This window comes from Ptychodera flava, chromosome 13 (assembly GCF_041260155.1).
Source record: "Ptychodera flava strain L36383 chromosome 13, AS_Pfla_20210202, whole genome shotgun sequence".
Taxonomy (NCBI): domain Eukaryota; kingdom Metazoa; phylum Hemichordata; class Enteropneusta; family Ptychoderidae; genus Ptychodera; species Ptychodera flava.
Window position 1 is genome coordinate 12,453,719 of NC_091940.1, and position 14,062 is coordinate 12,467,780.

A 14,062-nucleotide genomic window follows, 5' to 3' on the forward strand; every position below is an offset into this window, starting at 1 on the left:
TGGAAGAAGGGCGCTTGTAAGCTCAGACGTATATTTGCAATTGGTCAGTTTCTTCGTGTTGGAGGGGATGGATGTTTTTTGAGGACATCAAATTATAGCTGACCTCATGGAAAAAAAAGAAAATTTATAAACAGTTACTCCCCCATGACAACTTTAAAAAACAGCGTTTTGGTAAAATTTTTGACATATCAGTTGTAGGCATAGATATTTCAACATGGGGTAAAAGTATGAATTCACTATCAGCTGTGAATGTGTGCCATACTTTCTGTGCATAACCAGATGTCTAGAACTGTTATATATGAATTGATGTCAATCATTAATGCAGAGAGAACAGCAGTAAATTGAAACTGTTACTGGGCATCAGGTTGAGTGTTAATGAACCTATGATTTTCTCACTGAAAGTCTATTAAAAACTCAATATTAAAGTGACAGTAACTATATCTTTCAGTAAAGTTTTCATGAATTTATTCTGTCTGTCAGTTACCGACAGAAATGACCAAAGTCCAGTTCGTCAACACTCCGTGTATATGAATACCACTTTTTATTGCAAATACATAACTTGGTCATGACTGAAAATCCACTCGCTGTCTGTATATTTATCTGTCTTTTCATAATAGTTTAGGTTTAAAGTTTTATTTCGAGTGACTTTGTACAATTTAAATTCTCTGAAAACATACAAAGTTGTCCATGTACCAACTCTCAAAGTATTGAACGTGACCTCTGCTATCTTGGTGTTCTTTGTTACCTTTTAAATGACGGGTTCAGAAAATAATTGATTACTAGTAATTGACAAATTGGAATAATCATACCGTGACCCAAACCATGGACAGAGAAGCAAAGAAAAATGGGCTTTAGCTTGAGATCTCATGAGAAGCCCTGGGGAGTTTGAGTTTTAGGGACTGGTCAGTTTCTTCAGCCTGGGAGGCGGTGGATTCATGGGGGGGGGGTCACCCTGTTTTTGACTTTGGTGATAGGGGGGTCACCATGTTTTGGAAATGCCCAATGGGGGGGGGGGGGTCAGTGTGTTTTTGAATTTTGACACAGGCTCATCATTGCCTAAATGCTAATGTCAGCCACAAATTTCATCATTCAGTTGTATTTTTCGGCGCGCCCTTCGGGCGAGTAACTTTAATAATCAGTCATATTTTTCAGCACGCCCAACTTTAACATATCAAGCATACAAACATTAGAGATATCTGTATGTTCAACATTTTTCAGCATGCTCTTCAAGCTCATTACTTTAATATATCAGACATTTTTCAGCATGCCCTTCAGATGCATGACTTTAATATACAAGGCATATATATCAGAGATATCAGGATGTTTCGGCGCACCCTTCGGGCGCCATACTTAAATAAATCAGAGATATCTTGATGTTTGCTTAGTGAAAGTGTACCATTATGAAATCTGCATTTCATATGAAAAGGATGACAAATTCCTGATACTTTTCTGTTCTCTCTATGAGAATTCAGTATGAGAAAGCAACATGCAAATATTTCACAATATATATTTGATACAGTGACTTATTTTAGAGATAGAAAAATGACAAGATATCTTTCCTCCTCATTGATGCAATTATTTTCCTTTGTGTCACAGGTTTTCTGTAGAAAGATGCCTTTTTATGAACAAAATAACAGTTAAAAAAGGCAGTTTTTGTCATTATTAGCTGTGCTTTTATGGTTTCAATGTTACAAGAAAAGGTCCTCTCAGGCACTGTACACATCAGATTTGGCTAAAAAAGCTCTCTATGGCTCCTCAGGAGGATTTAATAGGATGGTTGGCAAGTCTTAACTCCCATCAAAGTTTTTGATTCACTGCTTTTTCCTCTTTGATATTAATGATTAACATCCATTTCTGTACAACAGTTCAGGACATCTGGTTAAGCATAGAAAGTGTGAAATACATTCACAGCTCATTCAAAATACAGCTGATTCAAAATGTACTGTATTCAAACTTTAAGATTGACACATTGAAATTCCTATTACAACTGACATGTCACCAATTAATTTCATTAAAACATAGAATGACTATTCAAAATATAAATATATGTGAAACGTAAAATATAATATATATATATATATATATATTTTGTCCACCGTTTGTTTTACCTATGTCGCGCGCCGGGGGGGGGGGTTTCACCCTGTTTTCGAAATTTGGAATAGGGGGGGTCACCCTGTTTTCAAAATTTGGAATAGGGGGGTCAGCCACTTTTTGACGTCGGCAAAAAATAATCCACCGCCCCCCCCCCTTCCCAGGCCGAAGAAACTGACCAGTCCCTTAGCCAAATCTGATGTACACATTTGCTGAAAGGGTTTTTTCTTATATCTTTTAGACCGTGAAAACTCAGCTACAACAAAGACTCCTTTGGTCAGTTATCATTTTAATCATGAAACACATATTTTAATTGAAAACCTGATGCAGGCACAAATACATTAGTCCTTTCAGATAAACTAAATGAGGATGAAAAATGTCCTTTCATTTTTTCCTTTGCAATATGTGACTGCTATATGTGACTGTATCAATGTTTTATGAAATATTTGTGCACGTTGCTTTCTCGTATAGAGTTCTCATACAGAAACGTAAGGTTCAGTTTTTGTCACCATACTGACTACACTTTGAAAAAACAAATTGTCAATTTGCAAACAGTAGGCTAAGATACATGTATCTCCGAGTCTGATTAGCATCCGAAGGTGCGCAGAACACTGCGGAACAGGATTTGTGTCTGGTACAATTTTAATATGTGATTTATATATGGGCCGAAGCGATTGTAGGTATCTTACAATCAAAAGCACACTGACGACCTCCCCCAGCCCCGAGCATTTCCAAACATGGTGACCCCTCACCAAAATCAAAAACACCGTTCCCCCTCCCCGCGCCCCCGGTCGAAGAAACCACAGTCCCTTGGTGGGCTATTCAGCTCTGGGACTATTCGCCCCATAGACGAGTGTACAGAAGCGAGAAACAACCCTTCTGTACACTCGTCTATAGGGCGAATAGTCCCAAAGCTGAACAGCCCACCAAGCGACTGCGAAGAAACTGACCATTCTCTACTGAGCCCGAAGTTTTTGGTGAAAGGGAAATAAGATCCGGACCTTCTACTCTGTTAGGACGTAACCAGCATCGAAGTAAAAGGAATTGCAAAATGTGATTAAGTTCCAGCGCTTTTTCATCATCAACTGCAACAAATAGTTATAAAAATGCAGAAGCAGGCAAAAAGTATTAATAAGTTTGAAGCGCCGCGCTGCGCGCTTCGGTACGTTACACGCATCTGAAGTGCAATTTGATGCTGAAGTCCATGTCAAATCATCGTCGTCGATGCAGGCTGTTGATGTCGTCTTCTGCTGTTTCATATTGTGTGCAAACGCAGCAGTCTGCTAGTGCGAATGAATGCGGTTTTTAGGCTAGTTATCACATTATTTTCTCGTCATGGCGGGAAGACGAAATGTAGCTTATACTAAACCTTCGGAGCCGACCTTTCTGTCCAAGTTCAAGGAAAAGATCGGTTACAAAGAAGGACCAACAATTGACACAAAGGTACAGTTTGAGTTGTGAGTTGGGTAGCACAGCATTTTTTATGCCCTGATCCCGGCCAGTGTTTCTGTCCCGTTTCTTATCGTCTGTTACGGCGAAAATCGGATCGCCATTTCTGTAAATGTCAGTATAAAATGGATCTGTTGTTTCCTCAATATTTTCAGACCCACAAACACCCGATTGCATTGTGTCGGCCAGGTGAATTTCTTTTGTGTGGAACCATAAACATAACATCCATGGTGGAACACTCAAAATGCAATCCCTGTGGAGTGTGGTGTGGAAGCTGTTTAACTGTTTAGCAGTGCCATGCTCTCGTGTATTTGGACTAGTGATAGACATAGACCGAGGCTCCCGTTCTTCTGTTTAACCAAGCTCAAGGCACTGGCACACGTCCTTGGGTGTTCATTCGACCATGGCCGATATATGCTATCCTTTGTGGCAGGGTTTGATTTTGGACCATTACACGGACTTTTCTCTTGCAGCACGTCTCCCTTTGTTGTACACCACCACCATCGGCATAACATATTACCCTGTTGGAAAACAGGACCATGTACCGTGCACAGCCAAGTTTTAGAAATCCATCAGCACTCAGTCGAGGCCCTTCAGCACATTTCTTTTGGTTTTTATAGTCAAATACTGTGTTAGCTTTGAGGCAAAAAAATGAGACAACAGAAATGTTTGCAACGATCTATATAAAGAATCATTTGAATGCTAACTTGGCAGTTTTATTTCCACTCATCATCGCAATTTGTTTTATATCTGAGTTTGTACATTCACAGTCAGTCACAGTGTAGGGACAGTCATACCAGTAAATCGGACCCTTGAGTGAGAGGGTGCTATGAGTGGATGAGTAAGTGGCCTACTGATGTTTCCATGATGCCTCTTGAATGATGACAAACTACAATACACTGAATGGAATGACCAAGGTTCAAGGACCCCCCTAAAATTGATAATAATAAAATAATGATAAAAATTCTTTTTCTTCTTTTCATATTGTTGCCATGTTCACAGAAACAGTCCCACCCAGAGGATGATGACTCGTACTCTGATGAAGACAATCGACCAGAAAATGAGGATGAGAGGCCAACAATTGTTGCACTTAAAGAGGGTGATTTGTCTCAGGAAGAAGCTGAACACTATGCCAAGGTGACAGGAAAGAAATTAGAAGATCTTGGAAAAGACGGTGAGTTGGGAGTATGGTTCCCTTGAAGAAATCTTGAGAGTGGTAATCAACATTTAAAGGACCATTAGCTGCAACTTTTTATGACTATTTCACTCTTTTGTTTTTTTAATGTCAACAACAGTTTCTTGTTCTACTCCAAAAGCATGTTGAGATACAGAGTATTCATCTTGTCAACTCAGCTGTTACATGTGTAGAGTGCACAGTGTTCCCGCTAAGGCTTATTTGCACGCTAATTGGCAAATGTCTCCGACTGCTCTCGCAGTGAAATTTCATGTTTTGCGCAGTCTCAGTCATTTCAATCGGTATTAGTTTTGTAAACGATATTAAACTCAGGGCGAAATGTGCGATCTCAGCGTAGAGTTTACTTCCGCGTTTTGAGTTTAGCGCCCGTTGGCGGTGCAGTTGCCACCAACGTTCATTGTACGTTGTGACGTACCTCAAGAAATTAGCATACAGAGTTCGTATTTACGCAAAAATCGTGAGTATTTACGCATTGAAATTGACTCTCTACGCATTTTGTTCATTGTTATGCGTTTTCTATACGCAAAGGATAACACCGAAAGCACTCCCCACGACTGAGCTTAGGCGACAACAAGACGAAATTTTTTGCAACACATTTCTGTCAATCACTCATTTTGTGTTGAAAGTTTCGGATTCTCTGGGCGTTGTCTGAAAAATCGACATCGTAGTTGACACGTTATCACGTTAGGCACGTTATCATGTCAGCTGTGCCTATGAATTACGTTGCTAATTTTCAGGCGAGCGATAGTTTCTGAAACTTATGACAAAAAGTGAGTGATTGACAGAAATGTTGCGACAACTTATATAAATGCCAATCGTGCACGATCATCGCGTCTTGCTGTTCCCAAATTTTGATCAAGAACACATGCAGCATGGCGTCGAAGCAGACAAATCTGTTTTCTTTCAACTTTGCTCAACGAGTTCGTGAAAAAAATGATTCATCGGTAGAGCTCGTCGGAATCCCGATAAATTTTGAACACTGCAGAAGTGTCTGGATAAGCTGCCATAACTCTAACTTTTGGGTTGCCCGATGTGTTTTGACGGTCGCATGTATACCCTTTGCTGTTACGTTTCAACATTGTTCAAGTTGTTCGTTAAACTGTTTTCATTAAATAATGTTACATCGTACAATCCGAATATGTAGTGTAGGTTTATTCAACGGCACATTGTATTTTGCAGTCAGTTTTTTCATCAATCGAGTGCGGAAGTGAAATTACGCACTCAAATCCAGCCATTACGCAATTTTAGCAGACTAATGCATATGCCGTACGCGAGGAGAAAAAAGTCACCGCAAACACTGGCATATACATGAACGGACCCAGCTGTGAGGCAATCAGGCGTATCTCATGTTGCGCACCTTCTCAAAACCTTAGAGGGAACACTGAGAGTGCATCATTTTTGTTGACAAGTGAATTCTGGTCTGGACTATATATTATTCAAACATAAACAATAACAGTGCATTTTACTCATATGTGTTTGTTATAAAAGTTGGGAACATTGGTAAATGATTTGGGAACCCGGTAACATCTGCTGTCGCCTAATCTCATTGTATTGATATACCAACAGAAACTCTGGTAACATTTACCTGCTTACTGCCCGTATCAAAAACACTGCAGGTGTTGGCCATGTTGACAAGCTAATTAAATGTAATTGGTGTTTTAACGTGGCTTGGGGAGTCAAACAAGAAATTACAATTAACACACAGAACCAAAAATAATGAAAAAAATCATCCAAAGTTACAGTTTTGGCCCTTTAACATGTAGTGTCTGTTGTGTGCTCCAAACAAGCACCAAAATGGTTCTGATCATGATTGTAGCTTTGTTTTTACCAAATAAAGCAATGGATGCTTACATTTGCTCCTGCTAACAGAAATTCTGAGGTGTTGTCGTTATATATACATATACATATACATATACATACATATATATATATATATATATATATATATATATATATATATATATATATATATATATATATATATATATATATATATATATATATATATATATATACACAAGCACCAAAATGGTTCTGATCATGATTGTAGCTTTGTTTTTACCAAATAAAGCAATGAATGCGAAACATTTGCTCCTGCTAACAGAAATTCTGAGGTGTTGTCGTTATATAATATAATATATATATATATATATATATAATGTTTGCAGTAGTAAAGTAATAATACAATGCTAAATACTATAGTCGCAGAGTTGACATTATTGATAATGTTTACAGTAGTAAAGTTAAAATACAATGCTAAATACTATAGTCGCAGAGTTGACATTGTTATCCAAATTTCTATGTAACCACTTTAGTGAGCAACCAGATGCAATTCTTTAACTTGTAATTCCATTTATATCATACTATCAGATATTTCTAATGATATTTTATTTATATCTTCATGATATCAGACTCTCCAGCCGATGGAAAGATCAAATTCAGAAAACCGGCAAAGCGATCCAGCAGTGACACGTCAGAACTGAATGCCAGCTCGTCCAAGAAAAAGAAAGATAGTAAAGACAAGGATGAGAAAAAGAACAGTGCTAAGAAAGTTAAAAATGCCAGTTTGCTGTCGTTTGACGATGAAGAAGAAGGATAGTGAAGATGGTGTGTGACAATCAGCCATTCCTGCTTTCTGTTTCATTCCATTCGATCAGAGAATTTTGATGATATTGCCAAAATTGCCACCTCTATGATATATTTATTTTTTGGTTTTGTGATTTCGCTTTCAAGAGAGAGATGATTTCAAATCATTCTACTTTGGGCAAGAAACCATGTGCTATAAATCAGTTATGCAACACACAGCTTCCAGTCACAGTGGCGTCAGGTTGATAGTGATCCAGTTCTGGCTCTGTTTCCAGTTAAGCCACCACTTCATTTTCTAACATTGAACCAGCACTTCAAACGATGTAACAGGAGAGTATTTTGTAAAAAAACCCTCTGGAACCACTTTGCATCTATCATGCATATCACCTTATGTCATTAAAGTTCCTAAGATTTTACAGGCTGCACTGGATCCAAGTGAATCAGAAAAGACCTTTGACCTTTCAAATAATTGTAAGCCCAAGTTAATCAGTGAAAGGTGAATGAAAAGTCTGTAAGTGGTAAAATCTTCATGGAAAAAGTTCTTCAAGTGAAAATAGCTGTGTGTTTCCAGTAGGATAGCGCCCTCAGCGGCAAACGTTTACAATCTTTCATTTCTTCCCGGAGTCTAAATTTATACTGGCACATAGCCCCAGTTGAAAACTAATATAATTGCAAAAGATTGCTCTTGTCTCCTTAAGCTTAGCTACGTTAAGTAGAGATTACCAGATAACCTGTTCTTCAGACTGTGTGGAGCTTGAAAAATAATATGCAGACTAAAATACAGATGCATGGAATAGTGCAAAAAATGCTGGGTACATAATGTACATGATGTAACCTTTTCATTTTGTTTCCTTCACTGCCTAATTGCCCACTTTTGCATTTGTTATATTGACTCTGTCTATTGTCATGTTGTCTTGTGTGTGTTTGTAGTTGTTTCTAGTGCTCAAAAGAGTCGAGTACTTTTTCAGCATGCTTCTCTAATGTTTATCAGCTGCTGAAAAAAGTAAAATTGATGACCAGTGTCCTTAATTTAATATATGTCCTTATGAAAGTTGAAGGTAAATGACAACATATGCAATATGTTTGAAATGTGTGCCCTGTCTATCATGCACATCAAAATGTTGGGTGTAAATAATCTTTATACGTTTCAACTTCATCATCAACTCAATAGCTGTAATGGCCGTGTCACACCTTGACTATGTAGCCAACATATGAAAATTTTTCGCAAATAGGAATACGTTATGGGTAAGTTTTGTATAAGTTATGAGCACTGCTGAAGCATGCTGGTATTTTGTGCATGCACAAAACTTTTCGACGTATGCCAGTGTATGGCTCATACGTCCCGCACATGCAGGCCATAAGTTGTATGTAGGTTATGCGCGTGTTGACACACATCCACACACATTACTTGTAAGCTACTTATAAGTCAAAATGTGTCGCGATGATTGTCTAGCGTACCCAAAATGTATTTTTAACCTATGAGGATGTTATGAGTATGCTATTGTATACACCCAAAATTGAAAAATACATCTTTAGCCAGCGTTTTAGAGAAATTTTGAGACATTGGCATGGCTAAATTGTCAAGGTGTGACAGGGCTCTAACATATGATTTAACATTGCCTGCACTGCTGGAAATGAAAATTAAAGAAGTATCTTATATCTTCAAAAAATAGTTTTGTGAAAATTAATCAGTATTTGAATTTTTTTATTGTAATCAGAAGTTAGAACTTTACCAGAAACATTTTGAATTATAAATCACTACTTGAAATCAGGTTTGATATGGAGTTTAATTTATTACAAAAGTGTGTTTAAATTCATATAGCAACCACGGAAACTTCACACTTATGCATGTCCACATTCACACAAGTACTTACTGTTGATGTATGGTTACCCTGACAACAGTGTTTCACATAATATCGCTAGCATCTCAAATCATAGATACACTAAATGTAGTTCATAATGAAATAGTCTTGGTTACCCAGACTGCTCTGCGGGGCTCTCTTCCAGTCGCCCACGTGTAGGGAAGGCCAGAAGAGAGCCCCGTAGAGCAGTCTGGGTAACTGAGACATGTTGAAACTGAAAAAAAAATGTTCTTGTATAGGTCTTGTGAGGGCAGCCTACAATATGTCAAGAATTTTTACAATGGGTTCATTGAAATGTTTTGTTGGGATTTTCTATTGCTGGGATTATATGATTAAAGACCAAGTTTCAGGTCCCTATACCATCATACCTTACTATCATTAAACATTCGAACTGTAAAAGTTAAATTTTGTTTAAATTTTTGAATTTGAAAAAAAGATTTACTATTCTGGTCAGAGATATCTTTTGTATTTAGTGAGACATTGTCATTCGAATTTAATAAAAATAATGAGCTTCTACAAACGAGTGTTGTCGCGTTCTTTCTGTAATGGCGTTCTCCCTCACTCACCCATGACTGTAATTGTCACTTGTGAGTTCATCAAGCTGGAATAAATAGCCTTTGACATACTCAAGTAATTACAAAGATGTTTCCATTCAAATAAAGCATTGCAAAGGTCCTGTCTCCTGAGAGTGAACAGCGTCATTTGAATCGTGATTAGCAAGAAATCAATCAAGGAATGCAAGGCAGGGAATACTGTATCGCCTGATTGACCTTTCTGTATGACATTGAAATTCAGGGATTTTCTTTAAATGATGGCTGTTTTTCAGTTTGTGAATCCACTGAGTGAAGACTTTAGAATACTGGGTCCTTGCTAAACTGTAGGTCAATTCAGAATTATCTCATTTGGGTTTTTTTGTATATTCAAACTAGCACTGATTCCCACCACAGGGAGATTTTGTGCCCAAGTGTTCTTCGAATGTGCCTTTACTAACCTGTATAAATCACTTTGTTTGTTTATGCTATTCGACGTGTGTCCCATGAAGGTTGAAGGTTTTTTCACGATGTGTTCTGCACCGTGTAAAATCATGTAATCTGGCTAGTTAGGTAGTAAACAGCTGGAAGTTTAATCCTCAACGAAAATATGAACTATTCTCTTCCATGGGGCATCAGGCAAAGTTTGGCACAAGGGAAACAAAAAATTACCGATATTTATAATTCTAAATGGCTCCCATGCCCTATTTTGTCTAGGATCTCGAGTAGGCTATTAGTCCATATGGACGGACGGAGGCCAAAAGACGTTGTCGAGATCCTTGACGATGTCTTACGTTAACTCTACAGTGAAAAACTAGCATTTTCGATTTTCACGAAAGCAAGACCGTGAAAGCTTCACCTGCTCCGCAGTCTTTAAAATTAGTTTACACACGCAGGCTGACAAAGTACTGTAAAAAATTTGAAAGTCCGATAATCTGGCCCTAAAACGCGTTCTGCTTTTACCGAGTAATTTATGTTGTCAGCTCGATGGTAATACATCGCGCTTCAGTATAAACTCCACAGCATAGGTGAAGTATTATTTACAGATAACATGTGAGTTCGGTGACTTAAGAACGACAAACTCAAGACAGTGCCTATGAAAGAGCGAGATATTTAGAAATGGGTACAAAAACCACCAAGAAATTATAGAGAAGGAATATATGAATACACTGTCTCCTCTTGTTGTCATGGTAGTAAGTCAATGATCAGCACACTCAACGCTCTCAGAAGTATACAATGTATCGCAAACTGGGTAAAATATAAATTTCTTGAGTAAACCATGTTCGGGACATGTAAGCTATACTCCTTCGAAGGCTTAAACAGTATTGTTTCCATTAAAAACAAATCTACATAATTCATTTTCACGTATCACGTCCGCGAAAGGGCACAGTAAAAATCAGTGACAGTATTACAATTCAGTGGACAGCTAGCGACAGTTGTAGTCTATACTTGGGTAATAGGATTACGTACGTTTATTACGGTTCATAATAGCTTGATCACTAACCAAGGTTACATACTTTGTCTCAAAATCATCTGAAGTGATTCTTCAACTTGTGCCTGCCAGCAGCTCAGTTCCTATGTCTAAAGGTTCGTTTGTCTCTGTAAATGCATGCATGGCTGACTTATCAGCAGTGCTGTCTAATTACTCAGGTCTGGCAATTTATGGGACAATGGTCAACTGACAGAGAATGAGGTACCATACGCAAATAATAAAGGATGTATTTATTACTTGTCTTGGCCGCGGGCAGACGACATTTGAGATGGTGCTTTCAAATGTCACACTATTTCGAAAATGCACACAATTAGTAGTGTACTGTCTTGGAGGCAGTTATTGCTAATTGGTCATCAGTATGAGCTCATTTTTAGTTGTTTGCATTATAGTATAATCTGCTGTATTTATAGTATTATTACATAATAGATTTAATAATTTCATAGTTTGGTCTATAGATACTAAATGGTGCACATCAAAAAAGATTGCTGTCGAACTACCATTGATATAGATATACGTATGTAGTGTGAACAGCAAACAGTATACTGTATGCAATTTTTCTACTTTCTAAACTTATGAGATAAAGTGTGAAATTATGATCTTCTCGGTGTAATTGTTTAATTGACTTCTTGGAGAAATCCCTTAAATTAAACGCAAGTAAAAGTGATGCGTTGAAAATTATGCAACCAGATCTATCTCACACTCCATTCAGTGTACATTGCGTCAATGCGCGGATATATATTATTTTCACAAACGCATAGATAACGTCAGCCAGTTCCCTGCAGTCGCGACACTTATATCCCGCGGCAAAATAGCTGTGCCATGCAAACGTTCGTCAAATCAAACTAATAGTGTCATGTCCGTATGGTAGACCTAATCAGTATAACGTCGGTCGCCACTACAAACTTCTTCCAGATGTCAAACGGAACGTCAGGTCCTGTATTTCAAAAGGGGAAACCTTTTCTTTTGTATTTTTCATCTGCAAATCAACTTTGTCGGGGTTATTGTTGTTTCCGATGAAGACGACGCCATCCTGATGGAAGCGGGTGATCATGTAAAATTTGAATCCTGGGAATTATTGTGATATTTTGAATGGGAGAAACAATTCAAGTGCTATTAAAATTTGGCCTTAAGTATGACTAATTCAACACCTGACGTATTTGTGACTGTCAAAGTTTGCAAAAGAATACACCGACTGGCGAATGGGGAAGTCTCCTGCCTGGCGTGTGTCACACATTTTATGTGTGCTTCCGTGTCACGACGCCTTCGGTCTCATGGTCTGTCATCTGTATAGTCTAACTTCTAATCCACTGCGACTCCATGAACTGCTGAACAGAATTTGATAACCGAATACTCACATAGGAAAAGTGAACAAGTCCAAAGCATTTGAAAGACTGCACGTGCATTACCATTGTTGATCGTTGTAACTTGAAATTCCTATGTATTTGAGAGAGTGGGACGTAATTTTAAAAGAAAGGTGGAAGTACATGGTGTATCAAGTTGTTAAAAAACCCCACTAGACATGTCATACTTATCCAACGTTGTGCTGATATGTTCTAACGATTATGAGAACTCTCTCTGGTACCGAGAATTGTGACCCCTCCCACATAATGGTTGTGCCCCACAAACTTCAATCCAATCAAATTCTAGCTGTATGTTCTTCTCGTATTAATGACGTCACATTGGCATGGCTACAATGGAACTCTTGAAGTGTACTTGTTCTATCGACATCTTTAAGAAGACTAACTCCAACTCTTGCTGAGAATTTATTGTGCTATTTCTGTGAAGAGCCTTAAAACTTATCTTGACAATGTCTGCGAACGTATTACAGTGTCCAAATGAGACTAATGTGCGTATTATCTCAAAACATTTCAACGTAAGTATATGAACTTTCTCTTCCGATGCCTTTCTCATTCTATCATGTCTATGTTTGTATGCCACATGCCCCAAAGTGTTTCAGACTTCCCTGGCTGATCACAAACCGACAAAATCCAATCATTCATGAAAAACCAGCTCCATCCCACAATCAAATGGAACGTGCTGTCCTGCATTTCAACAAGGGAAACCCCTTTTGTATCTTTTCGTCTGCAAAGCAAAATTTAGTTGCTGTGAATTCTGCACATGCTGCATGCACGGTCAGTCAATGATTTGTTTACAACACCATCGTCCAGATCATCGTCTATCAGGACGCGTGGAGACGATCATGCAAAATTTGTTTGCGGAACTATGCACGGCAACGTAATTAATTTATTTAAAGGGGAGAAACAGTGCAGTTTATCATTTTGGTCACGATATCAATGTACGTATCGAGGTAAGTTTGTGACTGCCCACAACACATTGATTTTGGTATGAAAATGGAAAGTATTGTATTTGTACTACGGCATGACTTCTCTATGTAAAGGGCGTCCACATGCTAGCATTTTACACTCCCCAAGTAGTAAAATAATATCAAAATTATTTTCTTCGAACCCCGATGTCGTCATCTGAGAACAGTGCAACCAGTCTTAGTCCACCGTCCACGTCTGTTAAAATCACCCATCCCTTTGTTGTTACTCTACACTGCAGTGCACATCTAGTCCTTACAGCGTAAAGAATGCTATGAAGATTTTTAAAATATACATTATACTCCTGTTTACAACAACACACTTTGTTCCGTTGCGTCGGTTGCAAAGCAGATAGTAAATAAACTGCATTGCTACTATATATTGCTGATACAGGCTCGCTGCGGCAAGCGAGGATCCATGATCATACCTGTGAAGTGATTGCAAATTTTTTTTCCTTTTCACATTCAGTGTGGAAATGTTGTCTACGAAGACGCAATTACAATGAAACAGAAGAGGATTTCTAATAAATGGAAGAA

The 14,062-nt window shown here is 38.1% G+C and overlaps 1 protein-coding gene across 1 annotated transcript; it reads left to right on the top strand.

The window, feature by feature from the left end:
• Nucleotides 1-3,288: 3,288 nt before the first annotated feature.
• LOC139147452 (uncharacterized protein KIAA1143 homolog) lies at nucleotides 3,289-9,703 on the top strand. The gene is made up of 3 exons (XM_070718559.1): nucleotides 3,289-3,534; nucleotides 4,543-4,714; nucleotides 7,147-9,703. The coding sequence occupies exons 1-3, from the start codon at nucleotides 3,427-3,429 to the stop codon at nucleotides 7,332-7,334; spliced, it is 468 nt and encodes a 155-aa protein (XP_070574660.1). The 5' UTR covers nucleotides 3,289-3,426; the 3' UTR covers nucleotides 7,335-9,703.
• Nucleotides 9,704-14,062: the final 4,359 nt, after the last annotated feature.

Coding starts and splice junctions, on each gene's coding strand:
- LOC139147452 (XM_070718559.1), top strand. CDS start 3,427: ATGGCGGGAAGACGAAATGTAGCTTATACTAAACCTTCGGAGCCGACC. Junction 3,535..4,542: donor GACCAACAATTGACACAAAG/GTACAGTTTGAG, acceptor CCATGTTCACAG/AAACAGTCCCACCCAGAGGA. Junction 4,715..7,146: donor AGAAGATCTTGGAAAAGACG/GTGAGTTGGGAG, acceptor TCATGATATCAG/ACTCTCCAGCCGATGGAAAG.